Raw genomic sequence first — 18,908 nt, 5'->3', positions numbered from 1 at the left:
CATCTCTGATTACCATGTGTTTAACATGACAGTAATTCCACTAAATACCTCTTTTCCCTCTTAGGGACAAGGACTTTACACTGTGATAGGAGAATAGCTGTGACCCTATGGAATCGGAGAGGTAGGGCTATGACAGAGCATCCAAATAAAAAGGCAGGTATCAAAACAAAGCAGTAATGGAACCAGAAATAGAAAAAAGAAAGAACCAGTCTGAAGGAAATGCAGCTCAGTCAATTCAGTTTTGTTAGCACGTATTATTGATGTTAATGTGGTCTTCAGCTTTTCACAGTGCTTTACAGAAAGCAAAAGTTGTCCCTTTTCCCAGGGCCTGCTATCCTTATACAACAAAGGTCACAACAAAAACAGTGACAGACAGAAAAATATAACAGAAGTTGTGCAAAATAGAAAGAAAATATGAAACAAGAGATTGTGCATGAAGGCTAGGTGAAGTTTGTGAACAGTGTGAGACATGTCCGGCATGGCACGAGTGGGAAAACTCATCAGAATGGGCAAGAGTTGGTAATAAAGAGAGAGACAGGAAGGAAGGCAGAAAGGAAGAAGACCCAAAGACAAGACTCAAAGCAAGTGACAAACAGGATCTCTTTTTTTCTTTCCTTTTTTTTTTTTTTTTTTTGATTGATTGGGGTTTTGTGCGTTCATTTTGGGGTTTTTTTTTTTGCTTTGATTCTTTTCTGGATTCATCATTTTACACTTTTCCATCCAAAACTAGCTGGTGTCCATTTACAAACTGGAAATACATTTTGTGGCTCTGGGGTTGCTAATTCACCACGAGCCACAGAAGGGGGTAGAGTTTCTAATTCAAACAAAATTCTGGTTTTAAAACTGTGTCAAAACATCTACATCTTGAAATCTCTGCTGGTAACAGGGCAACTTGAAAAACCTAAGTAATTTCTAATTTTGTTCCTGTTGAACTAAGGAATTGTGGCTTATTACATAGCAGGTAAAACATTTTGTATCTTTACGAACCATCTTACCTGTGTCAGAGGTGTCCCTCGGTATGAGAGACTGTAGATACAGAACTATCCTAGTTGGATAAGAGTGCTGAAAGTTATAGCAACTTGGACTGGTTGAGTTTGTCTCAGCATAGGGGCAGGTTGTGGACTAGCCCTTTGCCTGGGAAGGTAAAGGTGACATGTGACATGTGGTAGCATCGGCTTTCTTCCCTCCCAGAACAGCACCAAGTGACATTTTGGCATCTCGGATTCTCTGTTTCTGTCTGCTTAGAATAGCGTTGCAGAGACTGCAGGATTAGTTTCGGGAAACTAGAATTTGATTAGTCTTTGAGGGTTAAATTTTTACGTTGACTTTTTTTTTCCTTCCATGGTTATCATATTGCAGGCGATGACTTGCTGACAATACATTTTCAGTCCTTGGTTGAATTCTGATTTTTAATCAGTTGATAAATGTTTCAAGAAAGGTTGTGAAATAATCTTTCTCCATACTGACAGCTTTTGCTCTGTTTGTCATGCAAGCCAGCAAGTCTTTAAAATTATTACTATGAGGGGGGTATAGAAGATAGTAGCTGTTTTCTATTTCAGTTTGTAAACCCAAAAATAGCAGGCTTATCACGTGACTGACAGTTTGAATGTGCTAGGTACTGAACTTCTGCCCAGTGCGCAGACTCTCTTTCAGTGTCGGTATTTTCCTGGTCTTGTAAGTTGCTGTTAAATGAGAAAACTGGACTTTTTCTGGCTTTGCCGCTTAACAGAACTCGAAACTGTCCAAAGTTTATATACCCTGCTGACAGCCCAAAGCACGGAATATTAGATCTCTTTGTCAGGTGCTGGGCAAACACTTAATATGGACTACAACTCACACTTTAACTTCCTTTGCCTGTTATTTTCTGCTACTGAATATTGACAGGCACCTCCAGCTCTGATCCATTTTTCTGATTTTTACCTTGCCCTGGCTTCAGCAAATCCTTGAGCATACAAAGAGCTGGTAACGTGACATGCTTTGGAAACCATTGTCATCTTTTACATGTCACGCACATAAGTGAAGGCATTTTGGCCTCAAGTCCCTTTAAAGCAGATTGGGAAAAAAAAAAACCTGACTTCTTTCACTGACCAGGCTGAATTTCCTAGGCTAGCAGTTAACAAAAGTTATTGTCAGCTAGCAAACCATATAGTGAGATATTGACGTGAGCAGTGCAGAACCAGAAAGTACTGGTTTTACAGTTCTGTTCAGAAAAGGATTCTACAACCGAGTCACTTTCAGCACTAAGGATAAAAAATTAGCAGAGTGTATACAGATGAGAGGTATGTAAACATACTTAATATTCAGTGTCCTCATTAATATTTTAGTCTCCAGGCAAACTAAAATGGCATCCATTATAAGAGGCATGGCAGGCAATGTGTGAGAAGTATAGCTGTTGCTACATTGCCTTTCCTGCCATATCCCTGTACCATCTTTGTGAGAATGCCTACGTTTTTCCATGCCTACATGGAAAATAGTTTATCTTGCATCAATATACAGAACTGATCGGTGGATTACAAAATGGTTCTTGTTACGGCATCACCAGCTCAAGTAATTAGGAAGATAACTAAATTGAGGTTCAATCTGTGGATGAGAGAGTCACAGAGGTATTTTTGTACAACTTGAGACAGAAGGGCAAAACCTTGAGCATTGTACTTGTCAGCTCAGTAAAAAGATCTGTGTAACGAGTGGAACTTCTCTGTACACAGGCCTGTGGTTTGTGGTAATGATGGAGCTGGAAAGGACAGTCACCTTCAAGTCACTATGAGAGCTTTTGATGGCAGACCGCTTTGTTAACATGAACAGTTTGATACTTTCATGTGTGTAGCTGTTTTAAAAGAAGATATCAGCAGAGCAGGTCTACCCTCGTAACCAAATAGCCTAGAAGAATTCGTCAGCAAGTAACAGAGGGCAAATTTTTATTGCAGACCCTCCTTTTCTTAATAGATTCCAGCCTGTAGTTCCTTTTACCCATCAATTTTTTGAGTGTGTAGCTTCTTTTGCCACCTAGTGAATAATTCTGTTCTTTTACAATTTTATTCAGTAGTATAATTGGCAAAATTATAATACAGCACATTTGGAGCCACCAGTGATGGATGTTGAGTGAGCTTTTATCATAAATATGTTTACTAAAAATAAGCATTCCAGCCTTTTTTTTCTGTACAACTTCTTTTACATTGTCTTATGTATAATGGCTTGATCTTCTTACTTCAGACCACACTTCTGAAAGTTTGGTGGATAAGAGCTGTCTTGGCATGACTGAATTGTAAAATATATTTCACAGCAAAATTATCAAACCTAGTTGCCCTTGGAAATACAAATTCATTGTGCTTCCCAGTTTATCTTTGCTGGAAAGGGCTGCTTGGCTTTGACATTTCAGGCAATGATTGTAGTGCTTTAAAAAGAATGAGTAATATGGCTTCAAAACTGGACTACAGCTGTCATGGATATGGAAATGATACTATTCTAATACTTTACTGGTGACAGTAAAGGGACTGGATGAGTTGTGGGCTTGAACTTTGTGTTTGCTTTTTTAGGAATAAGCATGAGTGCATTTTGATGTCTCATTTAAACTGCACTGAGGTGACAGCTTAGTTCAATGTCTCCTTTTTGCCTTTGCTGCAAGGTCATCTTGGCATGTGAAGGGACTTCAAAGGGCACCAGCTGGAGCATCTTGCTGGCAAGGTATCTGCTGTGACAGGATGCCTGTGTATGACTCCTGCCGCACTTCAGCAAGTGCAGTCTTTGCTAACCCATGTAGTGCAGGAAGGAACATTTTGAGCTCAATCAGTAATCTCTGCTATGGTAGGAAGCTCCTGGAAGGTCTTGTGGGCTGATTTATTTATTCTGTGAAACATCCATGGTGATAGGAAAAAAAATAAATTATGACTTTGGTGCAGCTGAGGAGGCAGCTTGATTGTATTTCCTAATCCAACTGTCAGCAGCTGATTGCAAGAAGCTGTGAGCTGATGGAAACTCACAACAAACAGTTGGAACCGTATACTGTAACAGAAAAAGTGCAGCAGTCATCCATTATGAAATTGTATTGGTCTCCTTAAGCATCAGCTCTGAATGCTGCCTCAGAGGCCACTGAATTTCTCTGACTGTTGGGGAGAAATAGACCTGATCTGGAGTGTAGAGTAGTCGTTTCTGATAACAGGTCTGTAACTCATCAGATTGGGTCAGATTGGTTCTGTTCTGGGTTTTCAGCACACAGACTTGGTTCCAGATGTAATAAGGACATTGAAAGGCTCTTGTCCTTCACAGTGGTCTTTTATTGTATTGCTTCGGGGAAACTGTTTCTGCATGTTGGTGCATGTAAGAAATTCTTTCCATTTTCATCCAAAGCATTCACTATTTTAAATGATACTTTCTGAAGAGAAGTTTTCACTCTAAAAATAATAATTTCTTTTTTCTTTTTAAAAGTGATTGCTGAAGAGAGGAATATGCACTGTTTGTGAATAGATATGTATCACAATCTGCCTTTAGAAACTCAGAAGTTATATGTTGTGTATATATACATTTAAATATATATCTGTATGTGTATATAGAATGTATTCTGCTCCATGTATCAGTGGTGACTGTGAGAAGAGGCAACATCAGCATTCTTGTTAAACATGATTTTCAAGGTTGCAAATTTTCTCTGCTGATGGAGATCTCAGCACTAAATAGAATAGGCATTTCAAATACATAGATCAATGCTTTGTTTAACAAGATCAGTTTCATCTTTCTTCCATTTTGCTGTGCTGGGATGAAGGAACTAAGGAAAAATGCTAATGTCAGTAGCAAAACTGCAGTATCTAGAAGGATCAGGTAATGCAGATATAAATAACAGTGATTTGTAATACTCAGCATCGCAGCTGAAGTATTTCTGGAGAAAGGCAAAAGACGACCGAATTTTATTGCTGTAGAAAGTTGGTATTATATTAAGTAGCTTTTCAGATAAATTAAAATACTATATATGTTGCAATGTATAAGTGTAATGATAGTTAAGAGGAACATTTACCGACCCTTGGATTTCCACAACATTCAGTGAAGAGACTTTCTTAATATAGATAGCTGTTTGCTGAGATTGCTGAAAGTCTCTATTTTACAGCATGCCCCAGGAGTCTAGGAGCTTCCTTTCCTGTTTTGGGCTTCCATTCTGTCATCTGAGGGCTAATAATAGTACTTTAATGAAGCAGTGGCTTGAGAAAGGATAACCATCTTGAAAAGGATATGTGTGCACCATCTGTAGAATCTCGAAACTAAAGACTGTCAAAAATTGTCATTTGTTATACTAGGAACCCCTAGCTAAAAGTTTATCTAAAAAATAAGTGCATCCTGTGGTTTTGTCAGTCTATTCTGGCACAGAATATAATGGAGTAGATAAATGCTAAGTTTCATTGTTGATTAAAATAATTATTCCTGTATGGGATGAATAATTTGAAGTATTTACTTGGTAAGTGCATGTTGAAATAGAAACTTGCATGTGAAATTAGAATGCTTTTCTTGCTTTCTGAAATAGGCATAAAAATGAATGTCTGGTCCTTCAAGCGTATGATAACAGAGCATTGCTCATTGATCATTACAGTCTGAACTCTCACACATTATTAGTGGTAAATTATGATCTTAGTGTAAATCTGACTAGAATGAGTTTCATTTATTTCCTTTTTTTTTTTCCTGCTGAAGTCAGCAGTATCTTGTTAAATAGCTGTAATTACATAGATCTCTTTGAAGGCTTGAATTTATATTCACATCTGGCTACATTTTTTTATCTCTGCTAAGCAGGTTTGTTTCAAATTATTTACAGTTTAAAAAGGCACTTTAAATACTAACACCTTGCCAAACTAGCCATAAACAGAATTTATAGGGAAAGTTTATTTACTGCATTTTCTGTCTGTTCAGCTGCCAGAGATATGGTTGTAAACTTGGGGGATTTTTCTGAGCTCATGCTGCAGTAGAGCTATAATTTTATTACAAGACTAGAATTGTAGTCTTTGTTATAAAAATAGGGCAACTGTATAAATGAAAAAACAAATTCAGCTGAGCAAGAGGTGAACAGCCTTTTAAATGCAAGTCCAATCTCTTGTTGCAGATCTTGACGTTGACTTTCACACTCAGCCTTTTCACAGCAGTTCACAGACACTCATTACTCTCTCTCTCTTATTCCTGCTCCCTTGAGTCACCTGTTTATACAGCCACTCTTCTGCCAGTGATTGAAGTTTCTCTTAAGAAGGCTTATCATCAATACTAACCTTGGTGTTCCAAGGTAAGGATTTTGTGTAGCAAGCAGCAGAGAGAGGACCTACATGTGGTATCTGTAATTTCATTGTAGTAAAATGCATAGTTGGCTGTCTGTAAACAAAAGCTCCTCTCTGGTGAATAGAAAAAAACGTCAGTGCTATTAATTTACGCATAGCAATCAATATATGTATTGACTTCTTGAAGTAGTTGAACAATTTCCATTTGGTAGGAGACAGTAATAGAAGAGCAGTGAAGATCCTTGTATCTCAAAGTAATATCCCTGTACAAAAGATTACTTCAACTGTTTTGTTTTCCTCCATGCTATGTAAAGGACTGGGAATGGACCACAAAATCCAAAGGCTTAAGAAGCCTTTGGTTTTCCAATTTGAGACCGATGATTTTTTATCTCATTCTTTGATGGAGATCAAAAACTGGAGAGAATAGTTTGGTTGCTCAGATAAACTTCTGGTGTTACTCTTTTCTAACTCCTAGTCAGCAATTTTATGATGTAACTAATGAGATTAAAACTAAAGAGAAAAGATTATTAAAATGATTCAAAGTACTCTTACATAGCTGAGTCTCATGTAGGCTTCTCTTCTTAAATGAAGTTGTAAATAGCTGAGAGGTTTGTCTGCTGAAGTATATTTACAGTACATATCTATGAATGATGGAGTCAAAACATTTAACTGTTGAAAGATCATAGGTTTTAAATCTTTCAGCTTTGCTTTTTGTTTGTTTAGTACTTTCTTAGTGCTATTAAGGGGTATTTTAGTTGTGGCCTGTTGTGAATGAATTAAATGAGAATGAGAGAATTCTGACAGTTGCCATAGGAGGTTTTGATTTTTACATACTATTAGGCTATAAATGACACACCTTCTTCCTCCTAACATAAGGTTTAGTTGAGTGAAACTCTGGCCAGAATGAAGTCAGGTCAGACTGGATCTTTGATAACCTTATCACATAAGCTGCTTCATACATACTAATGAGTGCAATGTCTTTGTTTATGTATGTGCCTAGTATGACATTAGCTGGGTCATAAAAGTTACATGCCTTATTAATGAATAAGAGAAGAAAGTATTGTTACCAAATGACGGAATGGATCATGTTGGAGTGTGCCTAGTCCAAGCCACTTGTTCAATGCAGAGTCAACTAGAGAAGGTGATCAGAACCACTGGAAGAGTCTTGCTCCGTCTTCTTTACTCATCCTAGCAGATACTTAAGTACAGAGATAAAATCCTGTTCTCCAGGCTAAACAACCCCAGCTTGCTCAGCCTCTCCTTGTATGCCAGATGTTGCAGTCCCTAACCATATTCGTGGTTCATCAGTAGAATCACTCCAGTACAGTCCTATCTTTCTTGTACTACGGAGCCCAGAACTCGACCCAGCGCTCCAGATGTGGCCTCAGCAGCACTGAGCAGATGGGAAAGATCAGTTCCCTTGACCTCCTAGCAACAGTCTTTCTTCTAAGTGCAGCCCAGGATGCTGCTGTCCTTCTTAGCGGTGAAGGCACCTTGCTGGCTTGTGTTCAGCTTGTTGTCCCCCAGGACCTCTGGGTCATTTTCTGCAAACCTGCTTTCCAGAATTTTGGCCCCAAGTATATAATGGTGCCTGGGGTTATTCCTCCCCAGATGCAGTGCTTGGCTTTTCACAGTGTTGGCATTTTGGGGAGATTCAGTATTTATTTTTACTTTTTATGTAAATTAACGTTTTGATCTGAAGTACTTTCACTATGTAAGGGTTAAAATAGAACTTCGTGATAGTTTCGAAGCAACTGCAAGGGCAGCCACGAGAAATGTTTTTTTCCTTTCTGAACATATTTTCAGGGCAAACCCCACCATCCTGCCTAAGTATCAGCAGTGGACTAAAGCACTCTGCAAAAAATTACTCATCATCTTTAGCAAACAGTTACCTCAACATAAAAAGGACATGGAACTGCTGGAACAAGTCCAGAGGAGGGCCACGAGGATGATCAGGGGACTGGAGCACCTCCCGTATGAAGACAGGCTGAGGAAGCTGGGGCTGTTCAGCCTGGAGAAGAGAAGGCTGCGTGGAGACCTCATAACAGCCTTCCAGTATCTGAAAGGGGCCTATAGGGATGCTGGGGAGGGACTCTTCATTAGGGACTGTAGTGACAGGACAAGGGGTAATGGGTTAAAACTTAAACAGGGGAAGTTTAGATTGGATATAAGGAGGAAATTCTTTCCTGTTAGGGTGGTGAGGCACTGGAATGGGTTGCCCAGGGAGGTTGTGAGTGCTCCATCCCTGGCAGTGTTCAAGGCCAGGTTGGATGAAGCCTTGTGTGAGATGGTTTAGTGTGAGGTGTCCCTGCCTATGGCAGGGGGGTTGGAACTGAATGATCTTGAGGTCCTTTCCAATCCTAACTATTCTATGATTCTATGATTTGTGGGATGCATTTTGTGTGCTCTTTATTCAGGAGTAGTGTAACTATTTTTCTCCACCTGTGTGATTTCCAGGACATACATTGCCAACGCTTATCTACCTATTTAGAGCACTTGTATGTTTTTGTTGCCTTTGTGACTAAGCTTCTGTTTCTTGCATGCTTTCTGCTCTGTACTTGGTTGGTAGGACTCTGTAATGTCTACAGTAAGCAGGAATTAATGAGAAATAAAACCCAGGATTTTGAATGTTTATTTTGCTGCTTAAATAAGTATCTTTAGAGCAAATAGTGCTTTGGTTGATTTATCTTTTGGGAAATACACTGCTGCTCTTCATGTAGCAGCAAAAAACTTTCCTCACTCTTGGTAAAAGGGAGAATCAGGAAGAGGCTCTGAGAACTGTCTCTTTGGGAAAGTTTTGGGAAAGTTTCTAAGAATTAGTGCGTTTTGTGAAATGCACAAGTTAAAATTTGTGTAGTCAGATTCGAACCACCAAAACAAAATAAATGGTTCAAATTCTCAGGAAGTGACATTTATCAAAATAACTCAAGGTTGTACAAAACATATAAGAGTTTGAGAAGAATTTTAGGAGCCCAGCTTTAAAAGCCTGCTTTGCAAACCAGAGTCTGTATTTCTTCATGTTTACAAAATTTTTAACTGTTTTTTCATTGTGACAAGAAAAAAATCTTTTGAAATGGTTCTGTTTCTAGGTATGCTATTGGAATTGGATTATATGGTCTCAAAGAATGATTAAATTACTTTATTCCATTAGAAATATAATAAGGAAAAGACAAACTTAATCCTAGATAAAAGTAGGCATTTTTTCACTGAGCTGCTTGGTGAAGGTGTCCTTAACCGAGCAAAAGTCTCTCCGCTGTACCCAATGCACAGAGAGTTGCTTTATGAAATAACTTTTTGTCTCATCCAGTTTCTATTGTATTTTTATGTGAAGTTACTTAATTAGATTTTTCCCCACCCCTTGAAAATGAGTGTTAATTTCCTACAAAATGAAGGTCAGAAGTAGTGGTGCATGCTGTCTTCTGCCAGTGTGGTGGTACATGTTTCCTTTTGACATCTTTTTTCTCACTAGAAGCTCCTTCTTTTGTCCCAGTGTCGTGGTTTAAACCGATCCACACAGCTCGTCTACCCCACCCCCCCCCCCCCGACCCTCCCTGCTCCTAGAGGGATGGGGAGGAAAATCGAGAGAATGTAACTTCCACGGGTTGAGATAAGAACAGCCCAGTAACTAGGGGATAACACAAATCACTGCTGCTACCACCTTCCTCCCGGCCTCCCCTTGTCCCCAGCAGAGCATGAGACTCACAGAGTCCTTGGCCAGAATAAACATTACTTAGCAACAATTAAAAACAATCGGTGTTATCAGCTCTCTGCCCAGGCTGGAAGTCAAAACACAGAGCTTGCACCAGTTACTAAGAAGGAGCAAAACGGCTACTGGTAAACCCAGGACACCCAGTATTTTTCTCAGTAAAAAAAAAAAGCAATAGTAGACTTGAGGCTCAGGAATTTGCCATAAGAAATGCAGGATATTCTCTAACATGTATAACTCCTGTGTTTGTGATTACTGCAGTGCTGCATATGATGCCGTCCTTGACAGAAACGTGGCCATTAAGAAGCTCAGCAGACCTTTTCAGAACCAAACTCATGCCAAGAGAGCTTACAGGGAGCTGGTCCTCATGAAGTGTGTGAATCATAAAAATGTAAGTTTTCCATAGGTAACCAGAGAAGTGGTATGTATATTGGTTTGTTAGTATTGTTGGCTGCCTTTTTAAAGCAGAAGAAACGAAAGGCAAATTCAGCTCTAGGCCTACAGTCTTTCTGGTACTAAATGACCACATGAGAGACCAAGGATCTGTCGTGTGTTTATTTAAAGGCTATGCCAAATGGGGTTGCTGCTAGTAGGGCTAGAGGGATAGAAGAGGAAAGAGCAGAATAAGTTCTTGTCAATTCCTTATCCAGAAATGCATAAGTGGTTGTTGGAATCCTGGCTCCATCCTCTTGTCACTGGGATTTGTGACTCAAAGGGACTGTCTCTTGAGTTGGCGTACCCATGCACAAGTATCACTCCTTGCTCTCAACTTCATCTGAAACCTAGTCATATAGATGCATTGTATAGATTGTGCAAGATGAGGGGTTGTCATGGTGAAGGCTGCTGCAAAACTGCTAAAGAAAATTAAGAACCAAAACCACTTTTCTATTCTTACATATGTATGCATAAGCTAATATGTGTAAGCCAGGACTCTGAAGCCTCAACACATTGTGCCATTCCTTCTAATCACAGTGCTCTTGTTGAAATGAACAGCACTAACAGGTTCCAGACTTTCCTGTTTCTTACGCCCTCTACCTATTGTATAACATTTAGTATCCATAATGAATGAAACTATTCTTATGCTGCAGCAAAAGATTTATACCATGGATTTTATGTTAATTGTAACCACCTATCTATTAGTTAGAACTATCTGCCTGACACTCTATAAGCTCACTTTTTTGCAGTGAGGTACGTAGGGTCGCCCCACTGCATTGTTGAGGAATCTCCCAAGAATTTATGTATTTTTCCTGCAATTCCTCAGTTTCTGCTGTGGCTTGGTGCCATAACTTGATGCCCTTTCCTTTTTATTAAGAGTGATTTTTTCAGTTTGCTACATGCTTAGTCTTGCCTCATATCCTGAAATGACCATCTCCCTATGCAAAGAGGAATTGGGCTCAAAAAGTGTGATGTAAGGTGAGATTTTACACTTATTCTCAATCACAAATTCACATGGAAAGAAAAAGCAGGGATGAGTGAGTAGTTCTCCCTGCGGGATGGAGAATGATGGATTCTCACTTCCAGCATGCTCACTTTATACTGGAAAGAGCAGAAGGCAATGAAAGTGGTATTAACTTTAAATATATGACTTTATAAATACTGCATAATATTGATAACACCACAACACTGGTTGGGTCAGAGTTTTAATCTGCTTTTACAGAGGAGTGTGTGGAGGCAAGAGTCAAAAAAGAAAATCCTAGAGAGGTGATAAAGGTGGTCAGGAAAGCATTCAGATGTTGTCTTCATGGCAGCTGTGCTGATATCTTCTACCTCTGTTGCCCAGATGTAGATGCAGTAAGAAAAGCATGGGCAGTTCAGTCATGTGAGATCATGTTTTACCTCTGTGCTGTTTCACACATTCTTACCGGTATCTTTCAACAGCCCAGCCCATTTAAACAAAACACAAAACAAATTAAAGAAAACAAAAGAAAGGACAAAAAGGAGTTGCAGTATGCAAGATGTGTTTGCCCAGAATGTGCCTACTGTTTTAAAGTGTTCCTATCAAAAAGTGGTACCTTTCATAATGGAATTTGTATCAGTGTATGTGAGCATGTGCCCTCAAAGGAATTGAGGCCATATCAAAAAGAGTGAAGGTCTTCTGTTTATTTTTAATAAGGTGGTCCTTGATTATCTGTCCCCTCAGGTAAACATTCTTCATATGTAAGAAAATTCTGGCTGTAGCACGAGGACTGCTATGCTAGATTGAGCTGAAGATGGTCTTCAAACCTGTAACTTCAAAATTCAGAGGACTGTCTCACCCTTAGCATTTTGGTTTGTCACTGATCATTGCTAATCCATGTCTCAGAAGCCATTTCAAGTGCACTTAGAAGAAATCTGAGAGATCTACAGTATTTTATTTTGAATATTGCTGACTTTTTACTGATCCATAAAGTGAGAAGTGTTAGTGTATATTGAGCAGTGAAAAAACAGAATTTATCCTTTAACACATACTTCAAAATGGGTTCAGATGCTTACATTTATCTGTTCTCTTCATCCTTTGTGTATTTTGCTTTTCAGATTATCAGTTTATTAAATGTCTTTACACCACAGAAATCTCTGGAGGAATTCCAGGATGTGTAAGTAACGCAGGCTGTAATCAGACTAAAGCTTTAGAGATGGGAGGGGATTATAGTTTACTTGGAATGCAATAACTTCTCAAAAGGCAAATGTTATAAGCCCGTTTAAAGAAGATCATGTGTAGTCTACACTGTGAGTAGACAGATACTCCGCATACCCATACTGAATGTGCTTTAGACACCTATAAATTGGCAAATACCAGCCTTCCTAAGCAACATAATAGTGTGCAAATATAGCTGATGGCTTTTCTTGAGAGGTCAGTGCTTGTGTTTGCCTTCAGATGCAGATGAAGGGGTCTGAGTAGTTAAAAGGGTCTGCTTTTGTGCTATTAGTTTGCTAGGTGAATGATGGTTGCTATGTGACTCCCTAATATATATGTGGCATTTCAGTCTGAAATAACGTCCCATAAAAAAGACTGAAGTGAAATGTTTCCTCATTTTATATTTGTTTTGATACAACCTTGAACTGCATGAAATTACTTGCCTGGGGAACTAGTGCTAGGTGTAGAGCACAACTAGCATCTCTGCGGAACACTGCCCTACTGTACAAGTGCTACTGTGCATAGTATGAACCAGCCCTGAATGAAATTTTAAACATTCAGTGATTTATACAGTTGTACTCCTTTTATCTTGTAGTCATTCCCATATTCTGTATACAGTGTATGGAAATGTATTCCCATTCTGTATCTAGTATCAGTAGTGATAACAGACAGAGATGGCTGAAGTCAGGCGACTATTGTTCTGGTTTTGGTGTTTGGAATTCCCTCATAATATTGTCACTGCAGACCTGTGCAGAGCAGAGGAGGGAACTAGTGCTGGAGAAAAAGACAAGTCACGCAGCATACATTGAAATGGAAAACTAGAATTTTCCCCAAAGTTTGAGAGTGCTTTAATGTAATGTTACACTTACAAATCAGCTGTGCTTGTGGGATGTCTCGTAAGAAATTAGCTGATGTGTTTAAGATATTAACTTATTGCTAAAGGGGATTGGGCTAATGAAGTTGTCAGTGAAGCTTATTTATCAGAAGCACAAGGTCAATTAGTTGTAATGAGAATTGTGTGAAGTCATGCAATCAGAAAGAGTTTTGGAGATGTTTCGGATGGGGTTGCATATTTTAGCCTCTCGGACATTACTACTACCCTCTAGTTCCTACACATATTGTGGTAGCCATTCCTCATAATGGTCAAAGGCGAAACAGTCATGACATTCGATACTTGTGACTCTTCTGTTTTCTGCACATTTCAGTGTCTTGCTGCTTGTTTCTTCATGTAGGGTATAGTCTCTGTCATGGGGAATGCACCAAGAAAGGGCCAGCAATCCAGCTGTTTTGCTGGGTTGCTAAAGGAATGGTACCTCTGCGATGAGATGGTGTAGTGAGAAACAATCACCACAATGATAGCATTGTGAGTAGGCCCAGTCTCCAGCTGTGTTACTCCCAGTCCCTACAAATAAAGTGAATATTGAGCAAGAAAACATTGTTACTTATTTGAGATGATGCTGTGGTTCCTCTTCAACACAGACAATAACACTATGACTTTGCTTTTTCATTCAGTTACCTGGTAATGGAATTAATGGATGCCAATCTGTGCCAGGTCATTCAGATGGAGCTAGACCATGAACGTATGTCTTATCTACTGTACCAAATGCTCTGTGGTATCAAGCATCTTCACTCTGCAGGAATTATTCACAGGGTAAGGGGTCTTTGGTTTAAAACTTAGGGAAGCATATGACATCATCATAAAGACTTTAGAAAACACTTGAGATTGTTGTGTAGTGTGGATCAAAGCCCTATCTCCCAGCAAAATGACTATAAACTTATGAATCATGATTCATCCCCTTAGCAGGATAGCTTTGTCCTTCTGTTAGGGATGAGATTATTTGTAAATTTAATCAAAGAAAAGGTAATGTGATTATTAAAATTAAATAATAACCAAACAATAAACACTGGAAATCTTCAAAGCAATTATGATCTCTAAAAGGTGTGGATTACTGTTATTTGTCCTGAAAATGCGGCAGAGTGCATTGACCAAACATGACATTCTGCCACTATGAATTGTTGCACTGTGGTCCAAGTATTGCTTGATCAGGATCTGCATATGTTAGGGTGTATGGAATTGGCATTTGCCATCATTTATGTATGCTAAAACAAATTAAAAGACTGCATCCTCTCATTTGCTTTTTCACGTCAGAATACTGTGGCTGGTAAGAATGTGGTACCTGGCTGTGAAAGCCAGAGGTGTGATTGTTGCCGACATGCGGAATGGTTCATATAACAGCGGGCAGGAGGCAGTTCTGAAGAAATTGAAATCCTTCCATTGCTAGAGGATGAAAATGAGGGCTGATAAAATGGGTTACAAAGTGGACATTGCTTTACAATGTACAAGTCTCCTTTCTCAGCATGTCATATGGTTAGCAAAGGATTATAGAGTTGGCTTCCTATAGTCAACTGGCAAAAGATGAGGTGAATTATTATAAATGAAACATTAAGGTATCTCCACATGTACAGTTGGAATGTCTCTATTAGGCTTACAGTATTAAAAAAAATAAAAAATACTCAGGATTAGTACCCAAGTTTCTTGAACTGCTAAAAGCAATTAATTTAACACTAGTAGGATCCTGCTGTCCAGGTAAAGCCACACCGTATGCGAAGTTAGAAGAGTTTGTTTAGAGAAACAGTAGCCAGATTTTGCTATTTTCAAGTTTTTTTGATAGTAGCTGTGTCAGGAGAGTAAAACACTATTTTAAAGCTGACCTAAATTATCGGTTCATATCACAGCTATGCCTTGCTTTATGAAAGTCAGTCATATGTCTTTTCACTATCTTTTTGCAGGATTTAAAACCAAGTAATATTGTGGTAAAATCTGACTGCACGTTGAAGATTTTGGATTTTGGACTGGCCAGGACTGCAGGCACTAGCTTCATGATGACTCCCTATGTGGTGACACGCTACTACAGAGCACCAGAGGTCATCTTGGGAATGGGCTACAAGGAGAACGGTAGGGCTGCAATTTTGTAGCAAGCACAGTAGGACCTGAAGTGGAAGGTCTACTTCTACAATTGTAAGGGGCACCAGGAGTAAAAGAAAACATAATGGGAAATGACAGCTATAATTTAAAAGGCAGGTCATTTAGAGCAGTTTCTCACTGTTGTGTACTGCAGCTACTGAATGTATTTGTGATGCTGTGTTGGTGAATGTATCACTGTGGAGTTGCAGAGTAATAAGAACCTTGTTCTTAGTTATGGTTGAACTTAGCAAATACAGTTAGCTCTTTCTCTTTGGCTTCTGTGGCTGTGAAACAGAGTGAAAACCACTGAAATTGCGGAATGAGTGACATGCTCTAAATTTGAGTCTGGGTCTCTAAATTGTTTGAGGGAAGATGAGATCCAAGCTGAAATAGGAAATCCTAACCCTCCCAGAATTTCTCCATATCTGGAGTTCAATCTGAATATCAGGAACGGCTTCTATCCTTATGGTAGGTTTAACTAAACTCCCAGGTTCTGCTGACAGTTTTCATGTGTTTTAGCTGAAACTAAAAAACCATGCACCTGATTTGTATGTAATTTCACTAGATATAAATAGGATTTTTCTCTGAACAGTCTGTGAGGGATCTGGATACCTCTTGATCCCTGGAAAGACTTTGAAAAGCAGGTAGGGGGTGCTCACTATAGAGAAGCAGGAAGAATTCACATTTTGCAGAGTATGAAGGGAAAACTTAATAAGCAATTCTCATTTTTGTAGCATAGCTGTGAATTGCATCTGAGTGCCAGGCAGGCCAGGCAGGAAAGGAGGGGATTAAGCATATAGTGGTGAAAAATCAGCTAGAACTCAGATTCTGCTGTCAAAAGCTACCACTGGTCTGTTTGACACGGAAACTTTTCAATGACAAACACAGCAAATGTCAAAACCAGGAGTTTATTAAAAAGTGTCCTATGTAATTTACATTGAAGAGGTTACCTAACCTGCAGGCGACCTTTTACTAGCAGCCAACTGTAACCTATAAGGGCCATTGAACTGATTTTGGGTGCTGATTTCATGACTTACACAATAAAGCCATGCTAACAAAACGTTCTCCAAAATTAACAAGTCTCTGCAAGAATTATTCGTAATGTTTATGAATTTACAGCACACATTTCAATATCAAAGTCTAAACAGTAGAGGATTATTAAGCACAGTCTAAGTGAAAAGAATAATTTCTGAAAAAGAAATAATCTTCCTTAAAGTATTTCATAATTGTTAATTTTTATAAGTGCTGTTAGAGATTTGAACTAGGCTCAGCATGCTTAGATGGCTCCGTTGTCAAAATCCAGAGTTCCTTCTATTCTGAAATGAATTATTTTGTGTTTATTTTTTTCCCTCTCCAGACATGTAGTAGATGATTACTATTGTTGTTGTTATTGTCCCTGAAAGGACAGAAAAAGCACTTGCTTTTCACATGATTAAAATCGCACCAAGAAAAGGTTAGACACTCTTGTGATGAAGTACACAGCTGGGAAGGTACTAAGAATGTTTGCCACATCCAAAGGTCCTGTTCAAATGCCCACTGAAGTTAACATGGAGACTTCCTTTGACTTCCTTGGGCAATGAATCTGGCTCAAGATGAATGATTCTGCCAACTTGTACAAAACCAAAATAAACAAAGAAAACAAAATATTTAAAAATGAAGGTCAGCTTTCTCCTTGGAAGATCTGGTTTTCTTGGAGGCTCTGATCCAGCTCCCAAGGAAGTCAACAGAAAGGGTTGGTTTTTGCTTCCCTGCTCTGGCCTATGCTGCCACATTACTGAAGCTCCCCTACCTTTTTTCCCCTTCTTACTGCGTATACTGCCTGTATAAGGACTGTTCACTGCTTTCATTTTCTTTCTGCGTTTGGTTGGCTAAAGATGCATAATTACCACCAGTTTGCTGCCCTTCTGTGGAAGGTCCCATAACTGTCAGTTTGAAGAAAACTCTGCCACTGCCTCAGGCATGCTCTTGCTGTCCCATGCCCCTGATACCTGTACCCTCCTTTTCCCAAATGGAACATTTCACCTTTATTTTGTTTTACCAAGAAATGAGTTGTTTGTTTGTTTCTTTGGTTTGGTTTGGATTGCTTTTGAAGGATAAAAAGGGGAAGAAAAAGAGGAGAAACTGGTTGTGTAGGTCAAGCATGACCACAAAATGAGGATTCAAAGCTGAGAAACAGCATAATTTTTAAAGCATTTAAAAACAGTTTTTTCCCCTTCACATGGAATGCAGGTCTGTTCTTTCTGTTCATACTGTGTCACTATCTATCTAGTCTTCTTTGTTGTAAAATGACAAAAATACCCCAAACCAGCGAGGTCAAGCAGATAATGTAACTATGCATATTGCATCTAAAAGCTAAACACAGGCTCAGGAGAATAAATGCTCTTAGTCTTGATGGTACTTGTTGTGCAAAGTGATTGTTTTAGCATTTATTTTGAGTAGCTATGTAGTAAAAAACAGAGTCCACACAGGTCACAGTCTCCAGTTCTTTCCAGTTGGTATGCAGGTACAGATATGTATAGATAGTTACCTAGGACATAAGTACAGATCTTGAAGCAGGAGTTTTCAATAACCCTTAAGGGTGGTATTTATACAGCCTTTACTTATGTGAGTAGAACCTCCTCTGTACTGCTGCAAAGAGACTCAGTCCTGCAGGGCAAAACCTAGAAACTGCCTGGCTGCAAGTAAGATTTATTACAGTTGATCATTGTCTGGGCTGAGGTTTTTTGTTGTTGTCTTTTTCTTACAAAAAAAAACGAAAACAAAACTGTTTTTTTTCACCATAAACTCAGTGTATACCATGACTCTGTGCAGTTGTTACTTGTTCTTTACTTGCTATGTGTGAGCCTTCTCCCAAAAATGTTGATTTTAAACTTTTTCCACTATTGTTACTAACTACTGTCAAGCTGACTGACACAGCTTTTACTTATTTACTTATTTATTTAAGCTTTTGGTGAGACATGAAAAAAAAACCTAACAAAACCACAAAACAAACTGTACTGTTCTGATCAACCTGCTCTTTTTCCCCTCCTTTAGGAGTGAAATATCATAGTTAACTTTGCTTTTTTTCCCTCCTTCTTCACTTCCCTGTCTCTGCTATTCTAGTGGATATATGGTCTGTGGGATGCATTATGGGAGAAATGGTTCGCCACAAAATCCTCTTTCCAGGAAGGGACTGTATCCTTGTGCCATTTGCTGCAGCTTCACCTATTATTTGTTCCTCTCCTTCACCCCATCCCTTTTACCATGTAATAACTATACCAGGACTGTAAAGATAGAAGCAAAAAGTTGACTCCCAAAGGTATGAGTAAGTGAAAATAGGGTACTAATGATATGAATAAAATTGAAAATGAAAAGCAGATGCACAGAATTATTTCAGTCAAACAA

At 38.9% G+C, this 18,908-nt stretch overlaps 1 protein-coding gene across 3 annotated transcripts in view; it reads left to right on the top strand.

The window, feature by feature from the left end:
• The window catches only part of MAPK10 (mitogen-activated protein kinase 10), a 177,035-nt gene that overhangs the window by 123,105 nt on the left and 35,022 nt on the right, over positions 1–18,908 (top strand). For all 3 annotated transcript variants that reach the window (XM_065665211.1, XM_065665213.1, XM_065665212.1), the window contains 5 exons: positions 10,207–10,336; positions 12,460–12,518; positions 14,072–14,210; positions 15,350–15,515; positions 18,627–18,698. In XM_065665211.1, the coding sequence (XP_065521283.1) occupies positions 10,207–10,336; positions 12,460–12,518; positions 14,072–14,210; positions 15,350–15,515; positions 18,627–18,698 (566 nt within the window). The remainder of the gene's footprint in view (positions 1–10,206; positions 10,337–12,459; positions 12,519–14,071; positions 14,211–15,349; positions 15,516–18,626; positions 18,699–18,908) is intronic.

The sequence above is a fragment of the Lathamus discolor genome, chromosome 1 (genome assembly GCF_037157495.1).
Source record: "Lathamus discolor isolate bLatDis1 chromosome 1, bLatDis1.hap1, whole genome shotgun sequence".
Lineage (NCBI taxonomy): Eukaryota > Metazoa > Chordata > Aves > Psittaciformes > Psittacidae > Lathamus > Lathamus discolor.
The sequence above is the reverse complement of the archived record's forward strand: the minus strand, read 5'-3'. Positions and strand labels throughout refer to the sequence as shown.